The following is a 20111-nucleotide window of genomic DNA, read 5'->3' as shown; positions in this document are numbered from 1 at the left end:
AGTAGATTGGTGAAGCATGATTTCCCTTTACAAAAACCATGTTGACTCTTCCCCAACCAATCATTTTCATCTATGCATCTGACAATTCTGTTCTTTAGTACAGTTTCAACCATTTTGCCCGGTACCGAAGTTAAAAACATAAAAAAAAAAAAAAAAAAAAAAACACCTGAACAATGTTTCATTTCTGGTTGAAAGAAAGACATCATTTCATCCTCAACAATGTGTTTAGTATTTTGTTTTGGCAAGAAAAATCAAAAATATTATTTCTGGTCAACCCCAAATGAATTTTATTTTATTTTTTTCCTGATCACCTACCAAAATGAAAAATCACTTATTTGCCTAGCTCTGCTATTAACCGTACTGAACTGTTGTTACATAATTCTCTGGTGCATTGACATAAGAGTAGTCACTAAATGAAAAATAATCTGATCTACTGAGAGTTTGATTAGTTATCACCTATTGCTGTACCAAGACCATCGGCATGGAGTTGTCAATGTGACATAAGTTGCCTTAAACATAGGTAGTTGCTTGTTTTATATTTCTATGCCCTTGTGATCTAGTGTACTATGAAAAGACAGCCAGAATGAATGTGTGTGTCGTGATGAGACAATTAACTTTGTCTTGCAGTTGTGCTGAACAACACTAAATTTATTGTATAAAATAGTTCTACAAGCAAGGGAAAATAGTGAATGAGACACTTGACAATTAGACCCTTTTATGGGCCTGACACCTTAATTATCAACATATTCAATACTAACATAGACTTCTTACTTTCAATACCTGTGCTATATGGCGGCCATATTTTTTAAAAATCCACTGATTGACACATTCAGTTTATCATATTATAAAAGCATTTGTATTGAAACTGATCATAAGATTGGTTCTATTATTTTGCTTCACTTTATCTTTCATTTCTCTCATTAGTCTTTGTCCAAAGTGTATGTATACTTTTGTATAATAGGTACAGTTTTGTTTCATGGGTGTTTTCTAGGTCATAGAGCTAGAGAAGTGAAATTTTGTGAAAATAGTGCCAAAAAAAATCCTCTCTCCTCCCTTGCCCCTGCAACATGTGCAATATTTTTTGGCTTAAGATTTGAGAGGTCAATTCTGAGACTGAAAAGAGGAAAAGCTCTCAGATGGCCTTTGGTTTATGGAAAACAACCTTTGACTTTGCTTCTTCCTTAGGAAAACATATGTTTTTCATTGAAAAGCCAGAACTTTTTGACGGTGTTTTTGAAACTGCTTTAAAAAAATTCTTTCACAAGAGCAAATATTTCTACAGCTCTAAAGTTGAAATTTGGAGATGCACCATGTTGCAGATTTTTCCAAATTGATTTACTTGTTACCACCACCACCACCACCACCACTATTAGTTGCATTAATAAGCACCCATAGGAAGGTTTGGACTTGTCTGAACTACAAACCAACATATTCTCAACCTGGGTTTTACCAGTGTAAATGAGTACAGTGAGTTTGGCCAAATTTGCCGATATAATATATGTTGATCCTATCGCCCTTTAAGAGCTTAAACCTGAAAGAACATTTAGTTATCAGAAGTTTTGTGTGTCTTGAACAACTTTAGCTACTGACTTCTAAGTGGTAGCTGTTTGTTTTTTTTCTGTTGGCAATGCATTCCTTTACATGTTATGTGGTTCTTCATTTAGTCACATAAGTCTTTCCACACAATAGACTCTTACTCATGGAGACCAAAGCTTTTTCTCATTGCATATTTCCAGAATGTTATGTAGACAACAGAAGGGGAAGAAATACAATTTTTATGAGTCATTTATTTTAACTACATTTTGGTCTTTTTGACCTAGTTAATCCTAGAAAAGGTTTGCTGATATAGCTATACTAATGCATCCTCCTTGTGTAGACACAGTTTATACCGGCAAAAGAGTTTTTTCTGCCAGTATAGCTTATACCCGTTCCCCAAATTAACAATATATACTGGTTTATACTGACAAAAGCACTATTTTTGGCAATATAACTGAATCTACGCTAGGGTTTTTGCCAGTTTAAAAATGTCTTGCAAAGTCAAACCTCTCACTGACATTACTTTACTGGCAAAAGTTTTAATGGCATTTTTAATGGGACCTGACTAACCTACTGTATGTGTGAGAGAGAGAGAGAGAGAGAGAGGAACCAAATTATAGAAGTGGAAAACAGTGAAGTGAAAATACAGACCCTCAGATACTACATAGGAGAAAGACAAATCAAATTGTTCCAGTTGCAAAGAATGTTGGGAAATGTTGGAAAGAACTTTTAGCACTGGTCAATACTCTCAAATATAACCTATTGTCAGTAATATCCATGCCATAGTTTCACACTTGTTGACGTCCTATCACTGAAATCAAATCATGTCCAAGTACCAACAGAAGCCCAGAGAAAGTATTCTGCATGCTGAACATTTAACACTATGGTTTTCTTGGTCTACCCTTTCTAACTGCTTAAATATTTGCTCTTCATGTATAAATACACTGTTTCTACGCTCCAGCAGGAGCCCTGCTACTGCACCTCTTGTGGACAGGAGAACGCTCGATTCCTACAGTGTGTGGAAGTGGCTTCCTTGCATCCTCAGATCATGCTTTCCACTTACAAAAAGCAGTTGAAAACATTCCTCTTCCCTACAAAGATATTTCACGTTTGGATTGGTCAGCTTCTTTCCCAACCCATATCACTTTAATTTCACATTTGATACTTAATGTTTTATGTGGCGGCTGATGTCTTAATAGTGTTATATTTTAAACTGTTGAGTGTCACTTCAAGTAATCTGAGGAGCAGACTCATTATAAACTACAGAATTTTCAAGAAAAAAAAACACATGCAAGGTTGAAATCCCTTTGATTTCGTGGGGCCAGTATTACATATATATACACAGAAATGTTTAGGGTGTGTGTGTGTGTGTATGTATATGTATGTATATGTGTATATATATATAGATGGATGGATGGATGGATATATATGGAATATATGTTGATGTGGTATAAATGTTCTCTCTCTGAGAGTTTGGAACAGCAGCTTTATTCATGAGTTGCAGAGCCAAGAGTAAATTATATCTGTAAAGAAGCCTTATTAATTAGCATGAGTCCAGTTTTACAGGGTTCAGAGGGAGCTATAAATGCCTCTTTAAAATGACCTAAAATGCTTTTCTTTTAAACTCAGATATGTTTTACTAGTATGACAAAGTCATTTCTTCTATCTACATAGCTAACTGCACACATTTCCTCCTCAAAACAGACAGGAATCGTTAAAATGTTTTTGATAATGTATACACAATTAAAAATGAACTGTAATTCTTTACAACGCAATCCCTGTAAGTAATATAATTGACACACAGTTAAAACCCGTGGGTAAGTCAGACTGAAGTGTTTCATGACATGGCTAATAGAGAATGTTATTAACGTTTTATGAATGTGTTAAAACAGATCATGCAAACAAGCAAAAATTATATCGCTGGAGACCAATTAGTCTCTTGATCTGACAGACTGACTCCTATGCTGATCATTATGATGACAACATCTGTATATGTATTTTTCTGTGTGTATGATGTGTTAAGAGCTTACTTTTCTTATGTTTGATAAACGGCCTAAAGCAGTCACACGGGGGAGGGGGGGTGTCCTTGTACTAGTGCTGTTCATTAGGATCATGATACATTTTGCATATCATTTAGAAATGCTAATAGAAGTTGCTGAGGGATGGAGAGGGGTTTTATTTCTCTGGTTTATATCACACTACAAGGAATTAAGAAATGAAATGTCTAGATCTGTGCTAAACAAATTGGATTGCCAATTTATTTGTGGATATTGATTTATTTGTAAAAGTGCAGGTTGGCTTCTTGTGAGTAGAGAACTGCGATAATGAGAGAGGCCATCGTCAATAGGAAAAGCTTCATTAAAAGCCATCTTATTAAGCCACTTGCTTCAGTAATTTTTTAGGCACTAAATTTGGATCTGCTTGTGCTTTCATGTACAGTGAAATTAAACTGAAGAAGAGAATTAGCTCATTATCCTTTTCTGTTTTTCAGGCTGAAATAATTGGGTTTAACACACACACATTTCGTTGACATAATTTAGTTAAAATCACTATAACATACATGTTTTTTTCATTTTATCTTCTAGTATGCAGTTGAGCTAGATAAAATTGTGTGTCTGCCCTTCTCAGAATGGTAAAACAGGTAATTTTTTTTAAAAAGAAAAATTAGTAAGACATTCTCTAGTTCCATCTACAGCAACCTGTTTTACTGGGCCACAGAACCTAGAAGCTTTGATGCGGAATTTAGGTCAGACTAGTCACCTGGTACATGGGACATTGGTGGTTATTTAAAAAAAGCTCTGTTTTGGACCCCAATGGAAACTTGCCCCTCTTTGTGTTTTACCTGAAAGTTGTGACCATGCAGCATCTGTGATAACACAAAAAGAAAAGGAGTACTTGTGGCACCTTAGAGACTAACCAATTTATTTGAGCATGAGCTTTCGTGAGCTACAGCTCACTTCATCAGATGCATACTGTGGAAACTGCAGAAGACATTATATACACAGAGACCATGAAACAATACCTCCTCCCACCCCACTCTCCTGCTGGTAATAGCTTATCTAAAGTGATCACACATGCACTCAGATTTAAACATCGTGGAGCTGCAGGCAAGGTATTCCCAGTCACAGGCCCTCAGCTACACACCTCAACTAATCCACTGCACTAGTCTGATAGTGCATGATTATGCTGACATCCAAGATTCATGCAGGCTTTTTCCTCGGGGGTAAAAAAGAAAAGGAGTAGATAATCTTACGGTTGTGGGGATTTTGAGGCTATGCTTTTCAAAGATATGAAAGGGTGCCTTATATATTTGGAATGGATAACTTTCAATGGTGCCAAAAAGAGCGATTAAATATGAGTGCTGCATAGTCTTCTGTACAGAATGGGAGAAGATGGCTCACATTTCAGCCACTTTATCTTTCAGTGAAAACTAGGTGGGGACAAAGTTAAGGGACCACCCTCTTCCCAGAGAACAGAATAGAAGCACGGACTGTCTTTTTTGCTATTTTTTTTAAATGATTTAGCACTTGTAAATACTGGCTGATTGACAGCATTAGATATTAACTCTGGGCATGCACAGTTCAGGCATATCCTCAATTGCGGAGCTGAATTTTATGGGGACTTTCAATCATGTTGGTTTTCTTCCTAACAGCACTTTAATACTTGGGGTGGGACGTGGAGGGGGGAGAGAGTTGTGAGTATTAATACTCCTAGAGCCAGTGTGACGGAAAAGCTTTCCTGTCACACACCTCCAATAACCCCTTTCTATGAAGGGAACGGGAGCCTGCATTATCGTCGGCTATTTCAGCTATCTGGTCACTAGCTTTAAAATACATTTATTTTGAGATCCATGCTAAACTTCCAAATAAACTGCAGTTCAAATGGAACCAATAGCCAGAAACTAGGCACCAAAGGCAGTCAAATAATAGCTGCCTCTGCAGGTCACTGAATACAGCAAAATGTAACAAAATAGCACCTGGAGACAATACAATGCCATAAGAGCATAAGAAGAAAAATAACCTAATTACTTTTGCCTGCTGACAAAATCAGAGTCATATTGTTCTCTGCTGAAAAGTATTAAATACGGAATTTTGACCTCTCTCTCTCAAAATATTTTGAAGAATTTCTAGGTGTGCTACATTTTTAGATTGACAATAATACAATACCAGCAAAATATCCATCCTAATGAACCATTTCCAAACACTAGGGTTTGGATTTTTCAAAAGCACTCCATGGTAGTCTAATTCTGCTCCCATTGAAGTCAATACTGTTCACTTCAGTGGGAGCAGAGTTAGCCCAAAACTGAGTGCTTTTGAAAACGTCATCCCAAAAACCAACACTAAATAGTACAAGAGGTTGGAATGCTGCTGACCACACCTATGTAAAAAGGGAGGTTATTTCCTTTGGCATATTGCCCGGTACATGTGTTTATAGGACAAGCCACCTGAGCAAAAGCCAAAATAAGCTCTCATGAAAAAGCAATACAATCAGTTTTACACAAGAAAATTATCAGCTAAACAAGAATTTCTGAGAAATATTGAAGCAGACAACTGCTCTGTGAAATCGGATAACTCTTACCGCCAAAGTATTCTCAATGTCCTGAAGGAGTCTTCCTGAAAAACAAAGTTTCTCTCCCCCTCTACCAATTTCCAGCCCTAGATATCTTTATGTGTCTGTCCTCCCAAACTACTGGGCAAGGGGTAGTTTTGGAAATTAGCCAAGCAGTTTTTCAAATAGTTAATTTCCACCAGACTGATAGCTTATCTAGTTGTTAAAGCAGAAAAGTAGGAGTTATATCTAGATTCAATTCCTGACTGTCAGCAGCTTGCTGCGTGACTTAGGCAAATTACTTATCTTCTGAAATAGATTTTAAAACATTTTGAGTCTCTCTGATGAAAGCCACCAAGATTATTATATCAACAGATAAAAATGGGAAATACCCAATCCTTATTAGTTTGTTACATTAAAAAGTTAAATAGTTAGCTTTTAATCATGAATTTATGACAATCTATTAAGAGTATGAAATCTACAGGTATCGTATTGTGGCTTTAAATGGGAAGATAATATTTGTAGTATAATGCATACACAACACAAGCAATTAGTATATTCATGAGGGCATAGAACCCTGTATTGAGGAAACCAAGGTAGAATGCCTGGAGTTTTAAAGATTTGGAGGTAGAGGTGGTAGGTGGACAAGAAATGGAAGGCCGTTTCAAGATTACGGAATCGCATGAGAGAGTGAAAAGTTATACATAAGAAAGGAAACGGGGGAGGGGGCAGTAAACAGAGCTAAATCAGAGAAGATGGGGACGAGGAAGAAATGAGCCCAGAGACTGTAGATGGAATGAGTCTGGGCAGAACCATAAATGTGATGCTTGAATTTGCTGTGATAAAACATGGTGGGAAGAAGACATGATCAAACAGATAAAAGATGACTGCAGCAGCACCATTTTCTATGGAGAGGTGAGATGACAGATGGCCAGGTTTGGCTGAGGGTTTTAGCAATAAGCATAAAGAGGAAGAATACAGTTCTTGGTGGTGAGAAAGGGGGGAAAGCAACAGGATGTAATGAAAGCCTGGCTATGAAGAAAAGAGAGAAGAATCACAATGAGATTATGCACCTAGGGCATAATGAAGGCATGGAGCTGCAAAGAGTGTAAAGAAGGGAGAAAGCAGACAGCGATTTGGAGGAAAGATGATAAATTCATTATTCTGAGTATAATAAACTTGATATGGTGACAAGGGGATCCAGGAGGAAGTGTTGTTCAGAGTTGCAAGACTCTAGCCTCTCAAGGAGTACAGCATTAGATAACCTTACATAATAGAGCTATTGTATAGAATTTTAAGATGAGCTGTTACATTAGTGTGGTGAATTTCTGTGAACAGTTCCATTGACTTAGTCAGGTAGTATCCTGAGATGAACTACCGTCATACGGTACCGTAATTTAAAAGATAACATGCCACTAGCAGTAGCACACCATGTTCATTTAGCGATCAGTCATAGTTACGCTTTCTTATGTTCCTAAATTATATTGTTTTAATGTGGTTTGGTCATAATCTGTTAATGATATGGTTCAGGACAAAATCATGTTGGTGGTCAGGTTTAAGACAACCAAACCCAGATTAGCTAAGGATTCATGTAACTAGATGTCATGTAGTTGGGATGGATTATCAGACATGCTATTCTAGAGTGAGTAAATTAAGGGGTGTAAATAACTTCTTTTAATACTTAGAAGAAAAATCTGATAATGTTTTCACATTTTTTTTATGCTGCACTGTGTGTTAACATTGGGTTGCTAATGATACATCTGGCATTTCAGGAAACAGCATACTTCATTCAGCAGCAGACAGTGTGACCAGTGCAGTACAGAAGGCAAGTCAGGCTTTGAATGAGCGTGGCGAAAGGTTAGGTCGGGCAGAAGAAAAGACAGAGGATATGAAAAACAGTGCCCAGCAGTTTGCAGAAACTGCACACAAGGTAAGATTCTTAGTGGAATGGGGATCACAGTAGCTCAAAATGGTGTTTCATGTTTGTTGACCCTCCTCTGCAGGAGGTACAAGTTGCTGGGAACTTTTCAATTGATCACCAAGATTCACAAGTGTGTGATTCCTTTGTCTCACAACTGTCCCTCAATGACAGGGAAATTCTGGTTTATAATTTCTCTCTCCTATGCAATAGAGCTGGTGTTCTAATGCTTCCCTTGACTAGTTGTAACTTCCATGTTACAAAATCGAAACAAAAATGTTTAAGTATTTATTTCATCCCCATTCCATGCACACATCTTTCAAGCTAATGTCCCGAGATTTATCCTGAGAGTAACCAATATTAGTTGCTATAGTACGAGGGTTACTTTGTTGATGAGCAAATGAAAAAGGAACTGATTTTATAATCTTAATGTCCATTTTATGATAAGGTGAACATCAGAGGAGTTGCAAATGGTATCTCAGCAATATCTTTTAGTCTCTTTCATATTTCAGTCTAAAACTGAGATGGGAAAAGAATAAGTTTTCATTCTGATTTTAAAAAATGACTTCTTGTTGCTGGAGATATGATTTCCCTGCAAACTAGAAAGGGCTTATCTCTTATAGTGCTGCCTACAGAGACCCTGTGCTGTTTGTAGATGATGGAGAGTCACTGCTGAAGAGTACACATTTGTTAATCTGGCAGTTTCTGGTCTAATTCTCTGATCTGGCAGTTTCTCCGGCTCCCGGTCTAGCTGTTGTATTCACATCTAGCTATCGGGGCGTAAAATACATTCAAAAGTTCTTCTAGGATGTCACAGGGTGGTAAGATATGACTGCAACTAGTGGCCAAGGCACATGAGAGAAAGAGAAAGGGACTACCTGAGACTGCAGCAGCATCCAATGTTGGAGGGTAATTTTCCAAAATAATTAAAACTTTTACAGAACTTGCAGTTTGAAGAGAAGGTTGGTTTATTTTAATAAGCAAATGCACCTATCCTGATAGATGTTTAGATTTTCATTTCTATACATTAGTGTATAGTAAGAACCCTTCAGGAACCCAGAATTTTTCCTCCCACATCAGTTTTGACTCGTTTCATTTTGCAAATTTTGGTTCACCTTTGTACTAAATATGATAAAATATGTTGCCAAATTTGCCCAATTTCATTTAGTTCCTTGTTTGTGCATGAGTATCATTAGCCATATTAGCATAATTCTGGAAAATGTGTATTCCTCATAGTGTCCCAAAATGTGTCTTGAATTGCAGTGTACATGTTGTAATCTATTTCATTCTCATCCTCATCTTTTTTTCTTAAAGAGTGACTGTAGTTGAGCGGTTCTCTTAAGCAGGGCATCTACTCTACCATTGCTAAGCATTTGATACTGAAGATACTGCACCATCTCACAAAGTACATTATGTGCCAGGGATGAAAGTGTGCAGAAGTCATATGATTGATACTAGCATGGTAACTACTGTGTGTTCATTACCAGAATCAAAAGCGACCTTAGAAATACTGTTGCAAGGGAGTGGGGTAGAAATTGATACTAAGCTGCAGTGTAAAGGAGGCTTTCTGCATTTAGAAATGCCTTCCAAAAGCACAGGGATTGGAGGGTGTCTGTGTTCCAGATGTCAATACTACCTAATAATATACTCTCTAGAGTAATACAGTAAATTACTTGTCAGAATAAAATCCATGTATATGCTTCAGAAACATGGAATTTATGGCCTGGATTTATGGAAGAGTCTCTACTGTTCAAGAGGAGTCACTAGCCCCCTCCTTCCCCCAAGTGCTTTTTCAGGGTTGAGTTGCACGGGTGCCTGCATCGAACTGTGTTTTGAAATTCTAAAATTGGTTTATTGCTCGCTCAGGAGCTGGCAGAGTTCACGAACATTGAATCCACTTCCATAGAAATAGATTTGTCTTTGTGCCAGTTAGCAAGCATTATTGAAGGCAGCGGTCAAGACTCACCAGCGGCAGCACTGTCCTTCCCCCTGGCAGATACTGACTGCTACTCATTTTTATTGTGTTGGAAGCGGATAAAGGAAAGTGACTACTGTAAGTCTTAGCCCACTCCAATTCAAACTGCCATATAGAATTCTGTGAGGGGATCTAATAGGTGTGATTGGTCCCCCCCCCGTGTCTCTCACACACCCCACAATGCATGCATTCACATGCTTCCAAAAAAGAGAGAGATCGAGATTGATATTATAAATATTTGGCCTGACTTCCATCTTTTTTGCCAGTGATCCCTCAACTCTCGCACTGAGATGTCAGACAGACTTACCATCATATGTGGAATCCAAAATGGTGGAAAAGAAGCTTCCCTAAGGGCAAGCTCCATGGTGGCCCACTGAGCATGCCGATGAAGTGAGCTGTAGCTCACGAAAGCTTATGCTCAAATAAATTTGTTAGTCTCTAAGGTGCCACAAGTACTCCTTTTCTTGTTGTACTACAGTATATCCTTTTTTTTTTCTTTTTTTTTTAAACCTACCATGTATGCAGTGGTTAGATGCCAGTAGTACTTCACATTCAATTGCGGCAGTAGGAACAGTAGAGTCTGGGTAGGCATCAGCAGCAGGGTAACTGCTAAGATGAAAGAGAACAGGAAACAGCCAGGAGCTGTGCTGTCCTTCACACTCTTCTCCAACCCATCAATTGCACAGTGTAGGACACAGCCTTAGAGGAAAATAGAATGAAAGGGAGGAAGAACAGACATTTGGTAGCAGGGGAATTAGATGAATTTGGGAGGGAAAGAAGGGGCCCATTATGAGAAGTTGTTGGTTATTTTAATAGAATATCAAGGTTGGAAGGGACCTCAGGAGGTCATCTAGTCCAACCCCCTGCTTATTTTATTTATTTCTATAGCACTAGTGGTATGAGGTGTTTGCAGTTGTCCTTGTTGTAGGCGTATATGTCAAATTGAGACACTGGGAATTTAAGATGTACCGTATGTTTGGGTGACCTGGATGATAGTGTGTCAGGAGGCTGAAATCTGGGCTCCTGTTTTCTCTGCCCCCAGCTGTGGGCACCAGGGAATTGCAACAGCCCTCACTTAGAAAATGGAGAGCTGCAGTTCAGAATTCATCCTCTCAGGCAGGGCATCACTACCCAGTTCCTGCAAGTCTTCCCAAAATCCTCTGGAAGAAAGAGGGGGTTGAAGCCCTGATATTTGCCACATAGAGAAACAAGCAGGGGAAAATATTATTGGAAATGGTTTACATTAAAGGGCACAAATGGTCTTTGAATGGAGACTTCAACAGTTCACCATGACAATTCACATTAAAACTGTCACCGTGGCCTCGAACAAAAGTGATTACCCTCCCGGAATTTGTCGGTCCTTACCACCCTATTTCAGATAACTGGACAACAATATGATAAGTCAGTATATGATTTCAGTTGCAGCCCATTTTAATGAAAATAGCACAGAACCTGCAGTGATGTATCCATCTGTCCTTATCACTCATTGAAAGTGTGCAATGAAATACAAAAAAAAAAAGTCAATTTTTCACTTACTCATCATTTTGCGGTGCCGAATTTGAGACCCCTTAAAGAGGTGGCTTGTTTTTCAGAAGGTAGGTGCTCAGCACTTTCTGAAATCAGGCCTTTTTCAGGTCTGAAGTTGGGTACCAAAAATCACTAGCCATTTGAGAAAATCAGGGCCATTATTTTTTGTTTGTTTATGTAGGTGTATACAAAATATAAAAAGGTCATATCCAGACAACTAAGTATCTTTGTTATATGTTAAAAACACAATAAACACATACAAACATAAATTAAATGCAGTGCAATACAAACATAAATTAAATGCAACCACTTCCTTATGAAACTTAAAATATGAACTGTCTTAAAGCAGGAATTGTGATCAGCCCTTTCAGATATGTACAGCTATTTTTTGGCCCCACAACTCTTGGCAGCTCTTACTGCCATTCATCAACTGATGGATATCCCTACAAGGTTACTTGAACACATTGTGGCAGGTAACACTAAGTGACATTATAAACCCCATCACAGTCAAATGATTTGGTTATATACTGCAGCTTTCTGGGCTTCAGTTCTTGGAAATAAACTCAAATAATCCAGTGCACACAGTAACCTGGGTCCAGAAGGAGTTCCTTGATTTAAAAAAAAAAAAAAAAAAAAAAAGCATTCACTTTTTTTAGAAGGGAGTTAAGGCACAGACACCTGAAAATATACCATGAAAATCCTGTTGCGGATAGTGTTAAGTTTCCAGCATTTCACTTTTCCATAAGTTCATGTTCTCAGATCAGATACAGACCTGATCATGGTTGGGCTTTTTAGTTCACTGCAACCTGGTTCAGGATTGTTTTGTTATTTAATGGTCTTTGTACATGAATAGTTGCATGTTTCTTAGACTAAATTTAGCAACTCAATGACAATGCATTGAGCAAGTGTTGTTTGCGGTAGTTGTTAATCAGCATTTTAGCACACTGGATGCAGTATTGAATAGCCTACATTATTAGATGAATGCCTAAAAAGTCAATACAAAGTGTATAATGGAATTTCAAGTAGCCTGGTTGGTGTTGCAAATGTTATTCCTGATCTGAATAGGGAAAATTGCCCGCGGCAAGGGAGAGGAAGCAGCATAGGTTTAACCAGAGAAGGGAGAGTCTGAAATCTCTTGTCACAAAAAATCTTGTAATAGCTTCTCAGAAGCTTTTCTTTCTTTCAAGCCCACCATCTCCATAGTTTCCTTCAGTGTTTGGAGTGGAAGAGTTTGGAATAGCATAGGTTAATCATTTTAAAATTAATACATTTATGTTTACGGCAGCCTCCAACCAAAGTTGTCAGGATGTTGTAGAATAGAACAAAACAAAATAAAGGCTGAATGGGACCAATAGCAAGGAACTGAGCAAGGGAGAAGTGAAGGAGCAAACAGAAACTGGCAGTTCTGTAGTTCCTATAGTGAGTGATGGTGCACTTTGCATTCGAATGTGTATTAGAAAAACAGATCTGTCAGGCTTAGGAGCAAGGCAATATCACTCAGTCATATCCTAGTGGCTCCTACTGTTCTATTTTTAAAATACCATTTATTGCCCAGGAATACTGTAGAATTTCTAGCCTCTCAAAACTATTCTCAGGAGCTACACCTACAGTCTATGTTGTATTTGCTTAGTACAGTAAAACCTGCAGTAAAGGGCCTTCTTTGATAAGCAACCCCTTATCTTACACTCCCCCATTAAAATATCACCACATGCTTTCCACTACACCTTCCCTTGACTTCTACCCACAACTACCTCGACATTTCTGGTCCACTTATATGAAGGTGTAAACAGGTTTCACTAGTACATGAAGACTGTATGTGTACGTATAATATTAAAATGTCTGCTAAACACGTGAACAATCATTTTAAAGAGCTAAAAACATTTCTCAAAGCACTACAATATCTTGTAATTTAAGTGATTTCGTGTCCTGTCTGCTTAGAACTTTGTCAAATCCACAAATGAAGACCTACTGTGGACAAAAAGGCAGCTGTATTTGTTTCCCACAGGCCCCATAAGGAAAATCCCATTCTGGGAATCACAGAACTAAAACATGCAATATAGATTCACGTTAAATATTTTTCTTTTGCGTGCGGACAGTATGCTTGGTATTACACGGCTCAAAGATACTAGTATGATATTCAAAGCTAGAAGAAAGAGTGTGTGTGTGTTGTGTGTGAGAGAGAGAGGTAGAAGGGAAAGTCACCCACAACACAAAGCTTTGCCAGAAAAAAAAATTCTGGAGAACTTCCAGTCCTCATTTTCTAGCCAGTCACTTTCACTTGCTTTCACCCACTATTGTAGCTAAATGCATCTTCTGCAAAGGCTGTCTGTTTGATCCCTGTTTGGAAGTAATGCTGGAATTAGATGGCTAAAAGTTTGTGCTGCTCAAGCTTTACTGAGTGATACACATCATGGAAGACCTCATGCTTGAATTAATATGATCCACTGTGCTTTGCTAAATGTCCTGGCTGTCAGTGGCATGTCTTGACAGTGACACAGATGTTTGGTGGGTGATGGTTAGGGAGTTGGCAAACTTGATAAATGACGGGGTTATTTACAATAGAATTTATTTTCATTTTAATTAAGGCAAAGCAGAGAAAAAGTGCTTCTGGTTCACATTCAAGAAGGTAAATAAATGAAGCCTCTTCCCAGAATAAATTAGTGATTTCAGTTAAATAAAATGGGTTGATCATTTTTCACTTCTGCTTTTTCTGTAAAGGGCAGAGCTCCGGCACTGAACTACTACCCCAAATCTTTTCTTGGGTATTGGACAAATGCATTAGTCCTCCAGTTCTGCAGCATATCTTGGGTCATCGATATCTGCTGCTGGCATTTTGGGTGGCAACGAGAAGAAATAGCATGGCTGCTTCAGCTCTGCTAGCAATCAGAGAGATAATCTGGCCTTTCTCTCCATCAGTGGCCGGAAGCATGGAGTGGATGCCAGAGACGGTGCCTACTCTACTTACTTCTGCTCTGGAATATATGAGGGAGAGCATGAAGGAAAGCCACTGGTCACGGGAGAATGCCCCTGCTTAGAAAAGGGCACCATCACAAGCTGCTCTAATACCAGTTGCACTGCGTGACCCAAATCAGTTATTTGTAACCAGCTTTCTTTCAATATTAATTATACTGAAGCAGAACTTGCTTTAAAATAAGTAAAGGTTATGAATGAATTAAAATTCCCCGCAAAGAACAGGAAAGATGCTTATTAAAATTCTGCAGATAATCTCATCACTTCACGTGGTCTGGTGGTAATGTGTAGAGCAGCTAACCCAGGTGACCTACTGGCTCGTAGATGCTCGATTGCTTTGGTTTTTTCTAATTGGCAAAAAGTTCTTGGGTTTGTTTCTGATGGGCTTTTATGTAATGGAGAAGTAAATTTGTCATTTTTTGTTCATGTTTAATTATTAAACACTTCGGAATAGTTGGACAATCAATACACAGGGCTGAGTCATTGTTATAAAGAATTAAGTGATTTTTTTTTTAAATTCCTGCATATTTCAGTATTGCAAAACAAATGAGAAAAGTAGGAATCTAATTATGCAGTGTTTTAATGGTAAAATAATGCTTCTTTGGCAGAATACTGATAATGAACATCACTGTTCATTAACTTTAGAAGAAACAAGCACCAAATTAACATTTGCAAACATTTGTTGCAGCCAATTAAAGTCTCCATTTAGGATGCTTTTCCTGGCAGCATTCTCTAGGCGTAGGCGCCATTTCAAAGAAATGGCTCACATATTTGTATTATTTTAAACTTGTAATTAATTTCACCATTAATATGCTATGACTACAAACTGGCGTATTTCACAGCTATATATTTATACGACTAATCATTATTATACTTACATGTCAAATTAATTTAAGAAATAAGATTGTGTGAATATTGGGGTATAAGGAATTGGAATAATCTTTCTGGAATCTTAAAGTACAGCTTAGTCACCTGTTCAAAGTCTATGTCAGAAGACAAATTACTGGTGGAACTAATAGATTTTTGTTTTGTTTTTTTACTGTTTCTCACCTGTAAAGTAGCTCTAGCTGATTGGTTCTCAACCTTTTTAATGCCAAGGGATCCCCTTTTCCATACTGTGAGCCCCAAACCGCCCGGGGCTCCGTCTCGTATGTCCGTAGTCTAGTTGGGAACCTGGAACTATTGATACTAGATAGCAAGAGCTTGCTATCTAAGCCACTTAAAGAAATGTACTTCTCCTAAATGATTATTCATGATGCTTCCAGAAAAGATAGTGGCCATTGACACTGCTTTCTTATGAACATTTTCCAGTAAATTGCTACTTCATTTAAAAACAAAAAAAAAAAAACTCCTCCATCTCTGTGGGCACTTTAAATCACCGCCCGAGCTGCCTCTGCTACCCAAGGGCTCTTGCAGCTGGGCCGTGGTGGCAATTTAAAGGGCCCGGGGCTCCAGCCGCTGCCTGGAGCCCCAGGCCCTTTAAATCGCCAGCCTGGGGAAGCTGGTCTGGTATGGCATGGCGTACTGGCTCTTGCCAGCTTGCGTTCACCTCTGAGTACATATATCTGTGAAACAGCTTGACCAAAAGACTAATTTGTTTTGACTAGTTAAGCCTCAGGCCTTAGTGGTCTTTTACAGGAAACCTCTATTGGATTGGAGGAGAAATGTGTGTGACCCCCAGCTCAGACTAGTGAGTCTCTGCTCCTTCTCCCTTCACAGAGAACTGATGCATGGAGCCCCCATAGAGCTGGTTCTATGAAAGCAGCCAAATCCCTTCCCCACTGAATAGGAGAATGGAGAACAAGGAAAGGCTAATCTGGGCCAAAACTTGGATCTCGTTTCAGGTCTGGCTTTCAACAACCTTTCCACTGGAAAATAGTTTATTTGGAGGATTCCATGTACAGCCCATCTCTAATCCAGATTAGTTGCTTTAGCCAGGAATGGCTATAATTGCAAATAGTGTAACTTTTTCTCTCTCGTTCTTTTTCAGCTTGCCATGAAGCACAAATGTTGAGATACTGCCTAACACAGAGATCTTCCCAAGAGGAACTGAAAAGCTAGGTTTCAGCAGTTTTTACTGGAGATCCAAACTTTCACCTGCTTTATCCTTCCAACTCAGTGAAGATGCGTTAACCAGTTAACATACAGGAAAAATGTTGCATTCCCACATTTTTATGGTAATTTCACTAAGCAATGCTGGTGTATCTCCAACCTTTATTTTGTATTTAAGTTATTGTAGGTGTTTTTAAAAAACATGGAAACTGGACCAAATGAGAAACTGATCAAGATAAGCACCATCTTATTTTTTCTGGTGTCACACAGGAAGAAGTATTAAATTGGCTACAAGAGGTGTTCCTGTAAAGAAATAAAATCCCAAACAATGGTTACATATTTTTTCCCTTTTGTATAGTGCTAGTGGAATTTGAACGTTGGAATTATGCATCCCAGATGATAATCCTGTAGTGGAAAGCAGACTGATTTGTTATGTGAAATAGCAGACCTGATCATTTCTGCCACTCAGTAGGAATTTTTGTACCAGCATTCAGAAGTGCAAATTTGACTTTCAGATGTGACCCTGCTATCCATGCTGCCTTTTGAAAACATCCTGTTGTACTTTCCAGATTGATTTTTGGATTGTATAATAAAATATAAAGAATGTAACCTTGAGATTTTAAGATCTAAGAAAAATCTGATATTTAAATCTGTACACACAAAATGGTTGTGCCCCATTACCACAGTCTGGAATTTAGCAGTCTTTGCGTGGTTTCTTTTTAACTATGATTTCTCTGAATAGGGCCTTTATAAATGAAAGTTTGAAAACAAACTTTCCAAGCTACCAGTTTTTCATAAACTTTACACAGAAAATATTGTTAACATCAAATAGCCTGGAAAAATACCTTTCCATTGCAGATTGATTAACTATTTTTGATCTATTGTCTTCCTTAACAGACATCTGTTTCCCTCATTTTCCTTCAGAAATTCTCAAGTTATTTATTCATAGGATTAAAATGTGAAGCCAGTACAAGAAGTTATACTTGATTTTACCAAGAGTACGCAAACATAAAATGCTAGCTGAGCTTTCAGCCTTCAGCTGTAGTACATTGGTCCTAAGCTGCATGCATCTTCAACATTTTCTGTTCCCTTCTTACTGATGGGCCAGACAGCCAGTGTAATCTGAATATACCGTAGTATTCATTGTCAATGCAGAATAAGATTTTGCATTATTAATGACATTTTAAAGAGCTTAGAAACTAATAATAAGGTAGTATGTGGGGTGGAGGGAAGAAAGAGAAAAGTAACTAAGAAGGAAATAATAACTCTTGGAAATATCGATATTACAAAAAGGGGACTGAATTTACTTGTGAAGAAATTCTAAGTCAACCTACAGAAGTCATCTAGTGAAATGTGTAGTATATAAGTGTATATTTTTAATTATGCTATTTTGTACGAAGTTTTTTAATTGCATAGTGGAAGTTGTTTAGAGGAGGGAGCATGTTTGTCATCTGTTTAGCACTGTAGGATCACATCAAGGACAACCTTGAGAACTGTCACATCCCAAGCTGCCAGCTGGGAAAGAATTTGGCCAGACATAAGCTGCAAGTCAGAACAGGGCCACTAAAGCGTGAGGCCCCAAGCACCACTTGAGCTACTTATGACTAATGCTTGCCTTGAAAGAATCTGTAGCATCACAAGCACAATAGGAAACATTTTAATAAATAGGGCTCTTACTAGAGACCAGCAAGGAAAAAAGCAGTCTCATATTGGGAATTAAACAAAACAAAACGTAAGGTTAGTTCTGGGGTTTTTTTTAAATGTGTCATTAGAATCTTTTTCAGATGTACAGTACAGTTCTGACAGCAAAGCAGATGTCTTTATCCATTCCCCTCTCTTAGAGTACGTTTAACCTGCAATAAAACGTTTGCAGCTGGCCCATGTCAGCTGACTCGAGTTTGCAGGGCTCAGGTTGTGGGGTTATACAGCTGCAGTGTAGACTTTCAAGCTCGGTCTGGCGCCTGAGCCCTGGGACACCACAAGCAGGCACGAACCCAGAGACTAGGCTCCAGCCTGAGCCCAAATGTCTACACTGCAATTTTATAGCCCCACAGCTATTCTTACTTTTTCTTTTTTTTTTTAAACTGTACTCTCAAGGATTTTGCTACCTGATGAAATTGAGGTCATGAGTAGTCAGTATGAAAACGAGAGTCATATGCTAATGAAAATTCAGTAGTGAGAACTACAACCATAAAAGTAGTTCTACTAAAGAAGAGAGAGAATAGGATTTGAATTGTTGCTACCTAGCTTTTACTCAAAGGTTATAAATAATTTAGAAGAGACGTTTAAACCCCAGATCAGATATACTTGGGGAGGATGAGTTATTTCAGTTCAGGTAAAAATCCATGGTGCTTGAGGAGGCTACAGGTTTAAACATCTCCTGGGCAGATCAGGTCACAGGCACACTGCTAAATTCCAGATCCCTTTTTCACAGGTTAACCTGTTGTTCTTTAATATGTATGTTTTAGTACCATTAACTGGTTTTCATAGTTGAGTTTAAATAACTCACTGCATTCAAGAAAGGAAAAGAGATTTATTTGCATTCTGTTACATTCCTGGTATTCAGTAAACTACTAGATGTAATGGCACTTAAGAAGATTTCAAGAAAGTGTGCTGACATCCCATACTGCAGATAAACTTTACCACGTTACACTTCCCTCCTGGAACTTAGCTGTAGTATACAACACTAGTATTAGATATTTGTGTACATAAAATATACAGTAATTCAGGTTAATGTTTCATATTAAAGAATGTATTTGTAAAATGTAACAAGATCACTAGTTTCCTTATTACATTACCTTTTTAAAGTTCTGCAAAGAATAAAGATCATGTATTGTTGGACTTGAGACTGGTGTACTGCAAAATCTGTCTTAAAGGCTACTTTTGTGGCTAGCAAAAATAGTGCATTCACGTGACAATATTAACAAAATGTGCTCTCTAAACAAGTGATCTTAAAGGTAGGTTTTGCTATTATATGCCAAAATCCATACTTGCAGATATATGTTGTAATTAATTCCTCAGAAGTTCTCAAAAATGTAAAAATAATTTTGTGCCATTTTGAAAAAAGTGGGACCTGCTCTGTTGATTGATTGTTGCAAACCCTACTTTTGTCATTAAACATTTTAACTGTAACAAAAAAAAAAATGTCCTGGATTATTTGGTGTGTTGTTTTTTGTAGTGGAGATGGGGGGGTTGGTTTTTGTTTTTTTCTTTTCTCCTTTCTTCTAGAAAAGAGGTGGTTGTTTACTAATTAAAAAGAAAAATCCAAGTTTTCTCTGTACTATGATCAATAGTTTGCTCTCAAAAGAATATGGTGGTCTATTGGGAAAAACAGTGAAAACTATTTGAAAATATTTTTGTGCCATTCTAGCCTTAAGCATTCTTCTGCTGCATAAAAACTGCTATTGAGCACATGAACACAAATGTAAGATAATTTTCTACCTAAATGTTGCACTGCTCAGAGAAGTCCATGTTTCTATTTCACTTCAGTTTTGTTGCAGAACATTTACTCTCTCCTTCACGTGACTGACTATTACTGTACAAGTATGATTGTATTACATAATAAACACTCTTTAAAGCCAGTTT

General features: G+C 37.9%; 1 protein-coding gene across 4 annotated transcripts in view; it reads left to right on the top strand.

Moving 5' to 3' along the window:
* STXBP6 (syntaxin binding protein 6) overlaps nt 1-19670 on the top strand; it is a 220668-nt gene extending 200998 nt beyond the window's left edge. For 3 of the 4 annotated variants that reach the window (XM_048854958.2, XM_048854960.2, XM_048854959.2), the window contains exons 5-6: nt 7857-8014; nt 16465-19670. In XM_048854958.2, the coding sequence (XP_048710915.1) occupies nt 7857-8014; nt 16465-16488 (182 nt within the window). In that variant the 3' untranslated portion in view covers nt 16489-19670. The remainder of the gene's footprint in view (nt 1-7856; nt 8015-16464) is intronic. The other variant, XM_048854962.2, reaches the window with a different exon arrangement.
* The last annotated feature ends 441 nt before the right edge of the window (nt 19671-20111 follow it).

The sequence above is a fragment of the Caretta caretta genome, chromosome 6 (genome assembly GCF_965140235.1).
Source record: "Caretta caretta isolate rCarCar2 chromosome 6, rCarCar1.hap1, whole genome shotgun sequence".
Taxonomy (NCBI): Eukaryota; Metazoa; Chordata; order Testudines; family Cheloniidae; genus Caretta; species Caretta caretta.
This window is presented reverse-complemented; position numbering and strand designations above follow the sequence as displayed.